Raw genomic sequence first — 14206 nt, forward strand, 5'->3', positions numbered from 1 at the left:
CCCGCCGCCCACTGCGCATGCGCGGAACGCACGGCGCATGCGCAACCCCGCAGCGCGCATGCGCACAAAGCGGGGTTCGTGCCCCACGCGTGCGCGGTTGGCGTTGGCGCCTGGCGCATGCGCGTGGCGCGGTGGGGCGAGGTGCTGCGCATGCGCCGAGGGGAGGGGGTTGCGGCTCCACGCGCCCGGCGGCTGCGCATGCGCGCTGCCAACCTTCACCTCACCATAGAGACGCGGCCTCCGGGTGAGATAGAGCGGCTTGCCACCCTTCCCCCACCCGAATTTCTCAGTTTTCCCCCGAATTCCTCGAGTTTTTTTTCTGTTTTCTCCCTGTTGCTCCACGTTTCTCCTCGTGTTTCGTGATATTTTCCGTTTTTTCTCTCCGCTTCCCCACTTTTTCCTGTGTTTTTCTGTTTCTTCAACGTTTCCCCATTTCCCCCATTTCAATTTCACCATTTCCACTCCATTTTTCGTGGCAGAAATATATGAAACTACTTAAAAATACAAAATAATAATTGAAAGCTTGGTAAGACCCTCTGAAACATGGAGAAAACGCCCCAAAGTTGCTCCAATATCCCCAAGCTTTGTAAGAAAACAATCAGTGAAGAATATTGTTCAAAAATATCATTTATATCACTTATAAAAGGAAAATATTCATAAGGTCTGCACAGAAGAAACTCAAAAGCATGGAAAAGTGCCCTAAAAAACACCAAAATAGAAAGAAATGCAAAAATATGGAATATGGAAAAAACACAATTCTTCCCTTTTTCCCACCGTGTATGCTAATGAGTTCATGAATATGCAAATTACCCCCCCCTCACCGCTTTGGCGCATGCGCTTTTCCCTCCCTTTCCTTTGCTGCTCCTCACACGTGCCGGCCACGCGGCTCTCCGCCAATCACATCGCTCCGCCCTCCCCTTCAGCCAATCAGCGCCCGCGCTCGCCGCATTTCCCCCTCCCCCTTCCTTCTGATTGGCTGCAGCGTTGGGAGGGGCTTCGTGGTCCCGGGAAGGGGGGGGGGAGCCAGATCGGTGCTGCGCCGCCATTGGTGGGCTGCGGGAGAGGGCGGGGCCTTCGTTAAGCCCCGCCCCCTCGCATAAGCCCCGCCTCGTTCCTTATGCCCCGCTCCCTTTCCTCATTATCCATTCTCCTGCCCTGCCTTCCCTAAGCCCCGCCCCCTTCGTTAAGCCCCGCCCCTTTATTAAGCCACACCCCTTCCTTCATTGGCCACTCTCACCTGTATGCATTCCTCCAGCGCTAAGCCCCGCCCCTTTCCTAAGCCCCGCCCCTTCGTTAAGCCCCGCCCCTTTTCCCATACTCCGCTCCCCTGTATCCAATCATCCTTCCCTTAGCCCCGCCCCCTCCCACAAGCCCCTCCCCCTCTCTTAAGCCCCTCCCCTTTCCTTCTCTGCTCACCTGTCAGTTCGCCCTTCCTTAAGCCCCTCCCCTTCGCGAAGCCCCGCCCCCTCCCTAAGCCCCGCCCCTTTTGTACTCCGCACTTCATCTCCCTCCATTCATCTTACCCTAAGCCACACCCCCTCTCCCCAAGCCCCGCCCCCTTCCCTTAGCCCCGCCCCCTCACAGTTTGCTCCCTGCCTCTTCCATTCATCCCTCTCTAAGCCCCGCCCCCTTCCTTAAGCCCCGCCCATTTCCCCTAAGCCCCGCCCCTTTCCTTGTCCCCCATTCACCCGTATCCAGTCCTTCCTTAAGCCCCGCCCCCTTCCCTTAGCCCCGCCCATTTCCCCTAAGCCCCGCCCATTTCCCCTAAGCCCCGCCCCTTCCCTTGTTCCTTATTCTGCTGTACTCAGTCCTCCTTCCTTAAGCCACGCCCCCTTCCCTAAGCCCCGCCCATTTTGCTAAGCTCCGCCCACCTTCCCTCGGCCTCATTCTCTCGTGTCCCATTCAGCTTCCCCTAAGCCCCGCCCCTTCCCTAAACCCCGCCCACTCCCTCATTCCCCATTCGCCTGCCTCCATTCAACCTTTCTGTAAGCCCCGCCCCCTTCCCTAAGCCCCGCCCCCACGCCCATTCATCATGTTTTTCCTCCCCTGTCATTCACACCTTCTGCCTGTTTGTCCCCTCCCTAATCACCCATGCTAATTAATTCTCCCGTTAGCTCCGCCCCTTCCTTAAGCCACGCCCACCTTTCCATTTTGCCCCCCCCCTTTGTTTGGTCAATGACCCCAAAACCAAAATGGGGGGGGGTGTAGGGGTGGGACCCCAAATTGGGGTAAGGGGAATGGTTCAAAAAAGTGATGGAGGAGACCCCAAAATGAGGGTGGGGGGGGTGAATGGGGGGGGCTAGGGTTGGGGACCCCCAAATTGGGGGGGGGTTGCAAAGTGGGGGGGGGGGAAATTGGGGGGATGGGGGGGGAATGGGGCCAAAACCCCAAATTGGGGGTAGAACCGAAATTGGGGGGCGGGGAGGGGGAATGGGAGCAAAAAGTGGGGGAGGGGAATGTGGAGGGGGTCCCAAAATGGGGGAGGGGGGAGTGGGGGGGTAAGGATGGGGAACCACAAATTGGGGGGGGGGGAGCAAAGTGGGGGGGGGAACCAAAATTGGGGGGGGAATGGGAGCAAAAAGTGGGGGAGGGGAATGGGGAGGGGGTCCCAAAATGGGGGGGGGGGGGAATGGGGGGGGAAGGATGGAGAACTACAAATTGGGGGGGTAGCAAAGTGGGAGGGGGGAATTGGAGGGGGGGGGGGAATGGGAGCAAAAAGTGGGGGAGGGGAATGGGGAAGGGGTCCTAAAATTGGGGGGGGGGGGAGAATGGGGGGGTAAGGATGGGGACCCCTGAATTGGGGGGGGAAAGCAAAGTGGGGGGGGGAAATTGGAGGGGGGGGGAATGGGAGCGAAAAGTGGGGGAGGGGAACGTGGAGGGGGTCCCAAAATTGGGGGGGGGGGGAGTGGGGGGGTAAGGATGGGGAACCACAAATTGGGGGGGGGGGAGCAAAGTGGGGGGGGGAACCAAAATTGGGGGGGGGAATGGGACTAAAAAGTGGGGGAGGGGAATAGGGAGGGGGTCCCAAAATGGAGGGGGGGGGGAGAATGGGGGGTAAGGATGGGGAACCACAAATTGGGGGGGGGAGCAAAGTGGGGGGGGGAACCAAAATTGGGGGGGGGGAATGGGAGGAAAAAGTGGAGGAGGGGAATGTGGAGGAGGACCCAAAATGGGGGGGGGGGGGAGCATGGCGGAAAATGTGACTGCGCATGCGCGGGGCTCACGGCCGGGTTCTACGCATGCGCAGTGCTGCAGCGGAGGGGGGGTAAGGGGAAAAGGGAGGAAAGCGCGCGGCGCATGCGCAGTGCGTGCAGCGGGGTTGGCCCGAGGGTTACCATGGCAACGCGAGGCCTAGCGCGGGGCTTGGAGCCTGAGTGAGGCCTAGTGCGAGGTGTGGAGCCTGGGGGGCAGAGGGGTGGGGGCGATTCTATGGGCTTGGGGGGGCTCTATGGGGTGGGGGGGGGGTTCTATCGGATGGGGGGGTCACACTGTCACCTCCCCCATGTCCCCAAGGCACTGGGATGGATTTGGGGTTGCCATGGCAACGTGAGGCCTAGCGCAGGGCATGGAGCCTGGGGGGCAGAGGGGTGGGGGGCTTCTATGGGTTGGGAGGGGGGGGGGTTCTATGGGGTGAGGGGGCTTCTATGTGTTGGGGGGGGGGTTCTATGGGGTGGCGGGGTCACTCTGTCACCCCCCCATGTCCCCAAGGCACTGGGATGGATTTGGGGTTGCCATGGCAACATGAGGCCTAGCGCAGGGCATGGAGCCTGGGGGGCAGAGGGGTGGGGGGTCTTCTATGGGATGGGGGGGGGTTCTATGGGGTGAGGGGGCTTCTATGGGTTGGGGGGGGGTCACACTGTCACCCTCCACATGTCCCCAAGGCACTGGGATGGATTTGGGGTTGCCATGGCAACGAGAGGCCTAGCATGGGGCATGGAGCCTGAGTGAGGCCTAGTGTGAGGTGTGGAGCCTGGGGGGCAGAGGGGTGGGGGGCTTCTATGGGTTGGGAAGGGGGGGGGGTTCTATGGGGTGAGGGGGCTTCTATGGGTTGGGGGGGGGGTTCTATGGGGTGGGGGGGTCACACTGTCACCCCCCCCATGTCCCCAAGGCACTGGGATGGATTTGGGGTTGCCATGGCAACGCGAGGCCTAGCGCAGGGCATGGAGCCTGGGGGGCAGAGGGGTGGGGGGTCTTCTATGGGATGGGGGGGGGTTCTATGGGGTGAGGGGGCTTCTATGGGTTGGGGGGGGGTCACACTGTCACCCTCCACATGTCCCCAAGGCACTGGGATGGATTTGGGGTTGCCATGGCAACGAGAGGCCTAGCATGGGGCATGGAGCCTGAGTGAGGCCTAGTGTGAGGTGTGGAGCCTGGGGGGCAGAGGGGTGGGGGGCTTCTATGGGTTGGGAAGGGGGGGGGGTTCTATGGGGTGAGGGGGCTTCTATGGGTTGGGGGGGGGGTTCTATGGGGTGGGGGGGTCACACTGTCACCCCCCCCATGTCCCCAAGGCACTGGGATGGATTTGGGGTTGCCATGGCAACGCGAGGCCTAGCGCGGGGCATGGAGCCTGAGGGGTAAAGGGGGTGGGGGCTTCTATGGGGTGGGAGGGGGTTCTATAGGATGAGGGGGGGTCACACACACTGTGTCCCCCCCCCTCGACCCCCCCAGGTCCTTATGGCCCCATTGGGGATCCTGGTTCCGGCCCGTTTCCTGACGATGATGGCTCACCTGGTAGCGCTGCTCACAGCCGCCATGGCGAGGGTGAGTAGGGCCCCCCCCCACAAAAAAAACAAAAACTCCCACCCCCCTTCCTCAATTCCAAGCCCTAAAGCCGCCATTTTGACGTCTGCCCCCCCCCAAAAAATAAAATAAAATAAACCCCCCCCACAGGACCCCCACGTCCGCGCCACGCTGCCCCTCGAGTTCTCAAGGGAGGAATACAGCAAGGCCGACACTCAGTGAGTGGGGAGGAAATGGGGGGGGGAAAACAACGACCCCCCCCCCCAGAGGGACACTGACACCCCACAATGAGCCCCAATACACCCTAAATCCCCCCCCCCAAAAAAAAAAACGGGGATCTTGAGACCTCCATGAGGCCCTCAGACCCCCCCATAAGGACTGTGACCCCCCCACCCCACAAAAGGACCCACATCCCCCCCTTCCCCCCCCCAAACGACCCCACCCCAAATAATCTCTTTGCCCCCCCCCCCCCCCAAAAATGGGACCCTGCCCCTTTTATGAGGATCCTGCCCCCCCCCACCAAGAACCCAAAGTGCCCCAGAGACCCTCAGACCCCCCCCCCATAACGACTGTGACCCCCCCACCCCACAAAAGGACCCACATCCCCCCCTTCCCCCCCCCAAAACGACCCCCACCCAAATAATCTCTTTGCCCCCCCCCCCAAATGGGATCCTCCCCCCCTCCCCCAAAAACATGAGACCCTGAGACCTCCATGAGGATCCTGCCCCCCCCCCCAAGAACCCAAAGTGCCCCAGAGACCCTCAGCCCCCCCCCATAAGGACTGTGACCCCCCCACCCCACAAAAGGACCCACATCCCCCCCCTCCCCCCCCCAAAACGACCCCCACCCAAATAATCTCTTTGCCCCCCCCCCCAATCCCCCAAATCCCCCACACTGCTGTGGGGTTTGTCATGGGGGGGGGTTTATGGGGGGGTTATGGGGTACCCTATAGCCCCCCCCCCCCCCAATTAACACCCCCCCCCAATTAACCACCCCCCCCCCAAAGAGGGATCCTGCCCCCCCAATAAGGACCCCCCCCCCCAAATAATCCCTGTTCCCCCCCCCCATACCCCAAATCCCCCACACTGCTGTGGGGTTTGTCATGGGGGGGGGGGGGTTATGGGGTACCCTATAGCCCCCCCCCCAATTAACACCCCCCCAATTAACCCCCCCCCCAATAACGACCCCCCCCCAAAGAGGGATCCTGCCCCCCCCCACTAAGGATCCTCCCCAAATAATCCCTGTGCCCCCCCCAAACCCCAAATCCCCCACACTGCTGTGAGGTTTGTAATGGGGGGGGTAATGGGGTACCCTATAGCCCCCCACCCAATTAACACCACCCCAATTAACCACCCCCCCCCAAAGAGGGATCCTGCCACCCCCATGGACCCCAACCCCCCCCCCCCATAACGACCCCCCCCCAAATAATCCCTGTGCCCCCCCCCATACCCCAAATCCCCCCCACTGCTGTGGGGTTTGTCATGGGGGGGGGGGGTTTATGGGGTACCCTATAGCCCCCCCCCCAATTAAGACCCCCCCCCCCGCCCCAATTAACACCCCCCCAATTAACCACCCCCCCCCCAAAGAGGGATCCTGCCCCCCCAATAAGGACCCCCCCGCAAATAATCCCTGTTCCCCCCCCCCATACCCCAAATCCCCCACACTGCTGTGGGGTTTGTCATGGGGGGGGGGGGTTTATGGGGGGGTTATGGGGTACCCTATAGCCCCCCCCCCCCAAATTAATGCCCCCCCCCCACCCCTTTGCCCCCCCCCAGGCTGCTGTGTGTTGTGGGGTCGGCGCTGGGGCTGATGGCCGTGGAACTGGGGGGTTTTTTTTCGGGGGTGTCCATTTTTCACCCCGCTCAGGGGCTGCTGTGTATCCTACAAATTCGGGGGGGGGGGCCACCGAATATTTGGGGGGGGGGGCTCCCAAAATGTTGGGGGTGGACCCAAAATGTTGGGGGGGATCTTAATGCTGGGGGGGCACCCAAAATGTTGGGGGGGGGCTCCCAAAATGTTGGGGGGGGTCTTAATGTTGGGGGGGCACCCAAAATGTTGGGGGGGGGCTCTCAATGTTTGGGGGGGGACCCAAAATGTTGGGGGGAGGTCTTAATGTTGGGGGGGCACCCAAAATGTTGGGGGGGCGCCCAATATTGAGGGGGGGCACCCAAAATGTTGGGGGGGGGCTCTCAATGTTTGGGGGGGGACCCAAAATGTTGAGGGGGGGCTCCCAAAATGTTGGGGGGGGTCTTAATGTTGGGGGGGCACCCAAAATGTTGAGGCGGGGCTCCCAATATTTGGGGGGGGACCCAAAATGTTGGGGGGGCTCCTAATGTTTGGGGGGGGTCTTAATGTTGAGGGCGGGCTCCCAAAATGTTGGGGGGGGGCTCCCAATATTTGGGGGGGGGGCTCCCAAAATGTTGGGGGGGGACCCAAAATGTTGAGGGGGGGCTCCCAATATTTGGGGGGGGACCCAAAATGTTGGGGGGGGGTCTTAATGTTTGAGGGGGGACCCAAAATGTTGGGGGAGGTCTTAATGTTGGGGGGGCACCCAAAATGTTGGGGGGGGCTCCCAATATTTGGGGGGGGGGGCTCCCAAAATGTTGGGGGGGGTCTTAATGTTGGGGGGGCACCCAAAATGTTGGGGGGGGCTCCCAATATTTGGGGGGGCTCCCAATATTTGGGGGGAGACCAAAATGTTGAGGGGGGGTCTTAATGTTGAGGGGGGGCTCCCAAAATGTTGGGGGGGGTCTTAATGTTGGGGGGGCACCCAAATTGTTGGGGGGGGGCTCTCAATGTTTGGGGGGGGACCCAAAATGTTGGGGGGGGGTCTTAATGTTGGGGGGGGACCCAAAATGTTGAGGGGGGGCTCCCAATGTTTGGGGGGGGACCCAAAATGTTGGGGGGGGTGAGATAAGGAAGGAAGAGGGCTGAAATTGGGGGGGGGCAAAATATGGAGGGGGGGTCTGGAAATTGGAGGGGTTTAAATGGGGGGGGGGCGCAAAATAAGGGGGGCTACAAATTGGGGAGGGGGGAGCCCAGAAATCGATGGGATCCTGAATGGTGGGACCCCAAATATCAACTGGGGGGGGGGGGGGCGAGGGGGGGGGCGACCCCATAGGGACCCCAAAATGGGGGGGGGCGACCCCATAGGGACCCCAGAATGGGGGGGGACCCCAAATTCTCCTCATGGGGGGGGGAAAGGGGGGGACCCCAAAGTAAGGAGGGCTACAAAGTGGGGATGGGGGAAACCCAGCAATCGATGGGATCCTGAGTGATGGGACCCCAAATATCAACTGGGGGGGGGGGCGAGGGGGGTGGCGACCCCATAGGGACCCCAAAATGGGGGGGGCAACTCATAGGGATCCCAAATTTTGGGTGGGGGTCTTAAATTCTTCGGGGGGGGGGTGGAAGGGGGGGACCCCAAAGTAAGGAGGGCTACAAAGTGGGGAGGGGGAAACCCAGCAATCGATGGGATCCTGAGTGATGGGACCCCAAATATCGACTGGGGGGGGGGGGCGAGGGGGGGGGCGACCCCAAAGGGACCCCAGAATGGGGGGGGCGACCCCAAAATGGGGGGGGGACACCCCAAATTTTCCTTTGCGGGGGGGAAAGGGGGGGACCCCAAAGTAAGGAGGGCTACAAAGTGGGGATGGGGGAGCCCAGCAATCGATGGGATCCTGAGTGATGGGACCCCAAATATCGACTGGGGGGGGGGGCAGAGGGGGGGGCGACCCCATAGGGACCCCAGAATGGGGGGGGCGACCCCAAAATGGGGGGGGGACACCCCAAATTCTCCTTTGGGGGGGGGAAAGGGGGGGACCCCAAAGTAAGGAGGGCTTCAAAGTGGGGTTGGGGGAGCCCAGAAATCGATGGGATCCTGAGTGATGGGACCCCAAATATCAACCGGGGGGGGGGGCAGTGGGGGGGGCGACCCCATAGGGACCCCAAAATGGGGGGGGACCCCAAATTTTCCTTGGGGGGGGGCGGAAGGGCAGAAGGGGGGGGACCCCAAAGTAAGGAGGGCTACAAAGTGGGGAGGGGGAAACCCAGCAATCGATGGGATCCTGAGTGATGGGACCCCAAATATCGACTGGGGGGGGGGGCGAGGGGGGGGGCGAGGGGGGGGGCGACCCCATAGGGACCCCAAATATTCCTTTTTTTTTGGGGGGGGGGACAAGGGGGGGGGTCCGTTATTCCCTTAACCCCGCAGCCACCCTGAGCCACGCCGGCGCCGCCCTGGCGCTGGGCCTGAGCCTATTGGAGCAGTGGGATCTCAGCGCCTTCACCTTCACCCTGGGCTTTTGCAGGTGGGTTTTGAGATGGGGGGGGGGCACACCTGAAGCCCCCCCCCCCCTCCCCATAATCCCAAATAGCTTTAAATTATTCTTTTTTTTTGCCCCCCCCCCCCCTTCCAGCGTCCCCCCCGCTGCCACCGAGGTGCTGCTGCTGGGGGTCACGATGGGGAGGAAAAGGAAGTTGCTGTGATGTCAAGCTGTGGGGGGGGGGGGGGTTAATTTTATTAGGGGGGGGCTTTTATTATAGGCGAGGCTTTTATTTTTTACGGGGGGGCGGAGGGGGGGTCGCTTTGGGGACGAAAGCTGTGTATTTTTTAAAGGAAAAATGATCCCCCCCCCCCCAAAATCAGTATGATGGGATGGGAATGGAGGCTGTTATGGTGATGGGGGGGGGGTAATTTAAAAGGGGGGGGGTTTATTGAGGAAGGGGCATTGTTTTGTACGGGGGGGGGTCGGTTTGGGGTAAAAAATGTTTTAATTTCGGGGGGGGGAACCCCATAATTCCCCCCCCCCCGCCGCCTTTGCGCGTTTGTTTGCAATAAAGCGCTCATAAAGCTCCGCCCGTTGCCCCGCCTCTTATGCAAATGTCACTCGGAACAGCCAATGATCGCTCGCGGCGTTCTATTCCCCCGCCCAACATGCAAATAAGAGCTGAGCCGCCGCAGCTCCCCTCCGGCTTCTCCAACTTTATGTAAATGAGCGCCGCGGTGCGTTGTGGGAGCGCATTTTGGGGCAGGAAAAGGCACTTTCCGCACAACGCAGCGCTCGGTGCGGGACGAGCTGAGGGCGAGATACCGTGGGGGTCACCGCCGTTTGGATGAACGCGCGAACGGCCTCGGCGTTTCTCGCTGTGCTCTATACGGGTGTAGCTTTGAGTGGCGTCCGCCCCGCTGGCGCTGCCCGGTGTCGTCAGTGCGGTACATCCTGACCTGCCCCCGCAGTGCGGGCAGTGCGTGATGAGCGGAGCGTGATGACGTGTGATTACAACCACGTGACGCGGGCCGGCAACACCCGCGGGCACCTCTCTGATGATGTCACGCTGCGGGGGCAGGCCGGAAGCCGAAATGGCACCGGTGGTCATGAGCTTCCGGTGTTTGTAATTTTCCAGTACACCCCTTTTAATGCTCAGTGTAAGTTAGCACTGAGCATGCGCAGAATACATAGTGGGCATGCCTTCTTTTCTCATTGGTCCGTTCGTTTTCCGATCGCGGTCGCTGATTGGTTGAGTTCAGCGTCGCGATGTGAGAAACAAAAAAGCGGCTTAACGCCGAGATCCCGCCCCGGAAGTCATTAAACGAACCAATAGGGAGCGAGCATCCGTCCTGATGTACTACGTCCACCCAATGAGAAACGGCTATGCAAATTCCACCGACTGCCCGCCTGCAGAAGTCGGGGCGGTTTCTGACCGGAAGTCATCAAGCCAACTACTGAACAGTTTCCGGAAGTCGTGTAGGCAACCAATAAGACTGGTCGGCTTCCAACAAGTCCCACCCTCCAGCCATACCGGAAGTTGGGCTGCCGGAGTCACCTCCCCCAGCCCGGAAGTTCAGTAACCAACCAATGAGGTGTGAGCGGGGGGGGGGGGGGAGGGGGGCGGTGGCGGTGGGCGGTTCCCAGCAGCAGCGTTAACCAATGAGAGGCCGCAAAGCGTTGCGCGGGAACCAATGGGCGCTCGGGAGGAAGATTTGAAGCGGAGCGGCGGCGCTACGGAGCTCACAGCGCTTCCGGCGGCGGGTGAGGAGGGGAGGGGGGGGGATATGGGGGTCCTACGGGGGTCCTGGGGGGGGGGGAGGTGAGAGGGGGATATGGGGGCTGATGGGGGTCCTATGGGGGGTCCTGGGGGGGGATATGGGGGTGAGAGGGGGATATGGGGGTCCTGGGGGGAGGATGAGGGGGGAATATGGGGGGGCTGATGGGGGTCCTATGGGGATTCTGGGGTGGGGGGGGGATGAGGGGGGAATATGGGGGTCCTATGGGGGTCCTGGGTGGGGATATGGGGGGCTGATGGGGGTCCTGGGGGGGGGATGAGGGGGGAATATGGGGGTCCTATGGGGGTCCTGGGGGGGGGGGATGAGGGGGGAATATGGGGGGGCTGATGGGGGTCCTTTGGGGATCCTGGGGTGGGGGAGGGGGGGATATGGGGGGCTGATGGGGGTCCTATGGGGGGTCCTGGGGGGGGATATGGGGGTGAGAGGGGGATGATGGGGGTCCTATGGGGGTCCTGGGGGGGGGGGGATGAGGGGGGAATATGGGGGTCCGATGGGGGTCCTGGGTGGGGATATGGGGGGCTGATGGGGGTCCTATGGGGGGTTCTGGGGGGGGATATGGGGGTGAGTGGGGGATATGGGGGTCCTATGGGGGTCCTGTGGGGATGAGGGGGGAATATGGGGGGTGATGGGGGTCCTGGGGGGGGGTTTGGGGAGCTGATGGGGGTCCTTTGGGGATTCTGGGGGGGGGGGGGGGGGATGAGGGGGGAATATGGGGGGGCTGATGGGGGTCCTGGGTGGGGGGGGGGGTGGTACAAGGGGGGCTTATGGGGGTCCGGGGGGGGGGATAAGGGGGGCTGATGGGGGTCCTTTTTGGGGGTCCTGGGGGGGGATGAGGGCGGAATATGGGGGGTGATGGGGGTCCTGGGGGGGGGGTTGGGGAGCTGATGGGGGTCCTTTGGGGATTCTGGGGGGGGGGGGGGGGGGGATGAGGGGGGAATATGGGGGGGCTGATGGGGGTCCTGGGGGGGGTTTGGGGAGCTGATGGGGGTCCGGGGGGGGGGGGGTTCCTATTGGGGTCCTGGGGGGGCGGATGTGGGGGGCTGATGGGGGTCCTATGGGGGTCCTGGGGGGGGGATGAGGGGGGAATATGGGAGGTGATGGGGGTCCTGGGGTGGGGTTTGGGGAGCTGATGGGGGTCCTATGGGGATTCTGGGGGGGGGGGGGGGGGATGAGGGGGGAATATGGGGGTCCTATGGGGGTCCTGGGGGGGGATATGGGGGATGATGGGGGTCCTGTGTGGGGGGGGAGGGATACGGGGGGATGATTGGGGTCCTACGGGGGTCCTGGAGGGGGGAGATATGGGGGGCTTATGGGGGTCCTTTTTGGGGGTCCTAGGGGGGGGATGAGGGGGGAATATGGGGGGGCTGATGGGGGTCCTGGGGGGGGCGTTTGGGGAGCTGATGGGGGTCCTTTGGGGATTCTGGGGGGGGGGGGGATGAGGGGGGAATATGGGGGTCCGATGGGGGTCCTGGCTGGGGATATGGGGGGCTGATGGGGGTCCTTTGGGGATCCTGGGGTGGGGGAGGGGGCGATATGGGGAGCTGATGGGGGTCCAGGGGTCGGGGGGGGGATAAAGGGGGCTTATGGGGGTCCGGGGGGCGGTGGGTCCCTATGGGGGTCCTGGGGGGCGGATATAGGGGGCTGATGGGGGTCATGGGGGGTGGGTTTGGGGAGCTGATGGGGGTCCTTTGGGGATTCTTTGGGGGGGGGGGGGGGGGATGAGGGGGGAATATGGGGGTCCTATGGGGGTCCTGGGGGGGGGGGATGAGGGGGGAATATGGGGGGGCTGATGGGGGTCCTTTGGGGATCCTGGGGTGGGGGAGGGAGGGATTTGGGGAGCTGATGGGGGTCCTATGGGGGGTCCTGGGGGGGGATATGGGGGTGAGTGGGGGATATGGGGGTCCTATGGGGGTCCTGGGGGGGGGATGAGGGGGGAATATGGGGGGTGATGGGGGTCCTGGGGGGGGATATGGGGGGCTGATGGGGGTCCTTTTGGGATTCTGGGGTGGGGGGGGGATGAGGGGGGAATATGGGGGGTGATGGGGGTCCTGGGGGGGGGTTTGGGGAGCTGATGGGGGTCCTATGGGGGGTCCTGGGGGGGGAGTATATGGGGGGGCTGATGGGGGTCCTTTGGGGATCCTGGATTGGGGGGTGGGGGGATTATGGGGGTCCTGGGGGGGGGATATGGGGGGCTGATGGGGATCCTATGGGGGGTCCTGGGGGGGGATATGGGGATATGGGGGCTGATGGGGGTCCTGGGGGGGGGGATATGGGGGGCTGATGGGGGTCCTATGGGGGGGAGGGGGGGGTTCCTATGGGGGTCCTGGGGGGGCGGATATGGGGGGTGATGGGGGTCCTCGGGGGGGGTTTTTGGGGAGCTGATGGGGGTCCTTGGGGGGTACTGGGACGTGGGGGGGGGGAGGTACATGGGGGGTGATGGGGGTCCTAGGGGGGTCCTGGGGGGGGGGAGGGGGAGCTGATGGGGATCCTGGGGGGTCCTATGGGGGGGATCCTGGGGGGGAGGGGCGATATGGGGATCCTATGGGGGTCCTGGGGGGGGAGGGGGGGGGATATGGGGGTTATGGGGGTTCTTGGAGTGGGGGGGGAAATATGGAGGGCTGATGGGGGTCCTGTAGGGGGGGGTGGGGGGATTATGGGGGTCCTGGGGGGGGGGAGATATGGGGGGCTTATTGGGGTCCTTTTTGGGGGTCCTGGAGGGGGGGGTGGGGGGATAAGGGGGGCTGATGGGGGTCTTTTGGGGGGGGACAAGGGGGGCTGATGGGGGTCCTGGAATATGGGGGTTTGGGGGGGTCCTGAGGTGGGGTTGGGGGTCTTGAGGTGATTTTGGGGGGGGGGATCTTGAGGTGATTTTGGGGGGGGGGGGTCTGGAGGTGATTTTGGGGAGTTCTGGGGGTCCCTTTGGGTGGGGGGGGTCCTAAAGGGGTCTCAATTGGTTTTGGGGTTTCTTGTGGGGGGGGGGCTGATGCTCTGGGGGTCTTGGGGGGGTTTGGGGGGGTCCTGATGTGGGGTCGGGGGTCTTGAGGTGATTTTGGGGGGGGGATCTTGAGGTCATTTTGGGGGGGGTCTGGGGGTGATTTTTGGGGGAGTTCTGGGGGTCCCTTTGGGTGGGGGGGGGTCCTAAAGGGGCCTCAATTGATTTTGGGGTTTCTTGGGGGGGGGGGGGCTGATGCTCTGGGGGTCTTGGGGGGATTTGGGGGGGTCCTGATGTGGGGTCGGGGGTCTTGGGGTGATTTTGGGGGGGGGGATCTTGAGGTGATTTTGGGGGGGGGGGTCTGGAGGTGATTTTTGGGGAGTTCTGGGGGTCCCTTCTATTGGGGGGGGTCCTAAAGGGGCCTCAATTGGTTTTGGGGTTTCTTCTGGGGGGGGGGGCTGATGCTC

General features: G+C 62.7%; 2 protein-coding genes and 1 non-coding gene across 5 annotated transcripts in view; all 3 read left to right on the plus strand.

Moving 5' to 3' along the window:
- The first annotated feature begins 3251 nt into the window (after positions 1 to 3251).
- On the plus strand, positions 3252 to 9254 carry TMEM107 (transmembrane protein 107). 3 transcript variants are annotated; one of them, XM_090129520.1, is made up of 6 exons: positions 3252 to 3391; positions 4669 to 4761; positions 4891 to 4958; positions 6516 to 6616; positions 8954 to 9050; positions 9159 to 9254. In XM_090129520.1, the coding sequence occupies exons 2-6, from the start codon at positions 4675 to 4677 to the stop codon at positions 9226 to 9228; spliced, it is 423 nt and encodes a 140-aa protein (XP_089985646.1). In that variant the 5' UTR covers positions 3252 to 3391; positions 4669 to 4674; the 3' UTR covers positions 9229 to 9254. The 3 variants fall into 3 exon arrangements, with proteins under 3 accessions (XP_089985646.1, XP_089985647.1, XP_089985648.1); XM_090129521.1 differs by lacking the exon at positions 3252 to 3391 and adding an exon at positions 4213 to 4361; XM_090129522.1 differs by lacking the exon at positions 3252 to 3391 and adding an exon at positions 4370 to 4385.
- Positions 9255 to 9944: 690 nt separating this feature from the next.
- Positions 9945 to 10068, plus strand: LOC116241807 (U8 small nucleolar RNA). Its single transcript, XR_004169598.1, has one exon. It is a non-coding gene; the product is annotated as a U8 small nucleolar RNA (small nucleolar RNA).
- The window catches only part of AURKB (aurora kinase B), a 28425-nt gene continuing 24227 nt past the window's right edge, over positions 10009 to 14206 (plus strand). The window contains exons 1-2 of the mRNA XM_090129343.1: positions 10009 to 10168; positions 10735 to 10772. Of these exons, the coding sequence (XP_089985469.1) occupies positions 10009 to 10168; positions 10735 to 10772 (198 nt within the window). The remainder of the gene's footprint in view (positions 10169 to 10734; positions 10773 to 14206) is intronic.

Source organism: Phasianus colchicus, chromosome 36, assembly GCF_987193195.1.
Source record: "Phasianus colchicus chromosome 36, bPhaCol1.hap1.1, whole genome shotgun sequence".
NCBI lineage: Eukaryota > Metazoa > Chordata > Aves > Galliformes > Phasianidae > Phasianus > Phasianus colchicus.

What these genes read in the sequence shown, in the direction of transcription:
- TMEM107 (XM_090129520.1), top strand. Translation starts at nt 4,675, where the DNA reads ATGGCCCCATTGGGGATCCTGGTTCCGGCCCGTTTCCTGACGATGATG. An exon ending in CCCCGCTCAGGGGCTGCTGT is followed by an intron (nt 6,617 to 8,953) that starts GTATCCTACAAA and finishes TTAACCCCGCAG; the next exon opens with CCACCCTGAGCCACGCCGGC. An exon ending in TTCACCCTGGGCTTTTGCAG is followed by an intron (nt 9,051 to 9,158) that starts GTGGGTTTTGAG and finishes CCCCCCTTCCAG; the next exon opens with CGTCCCCCCCGCTGCCACCG.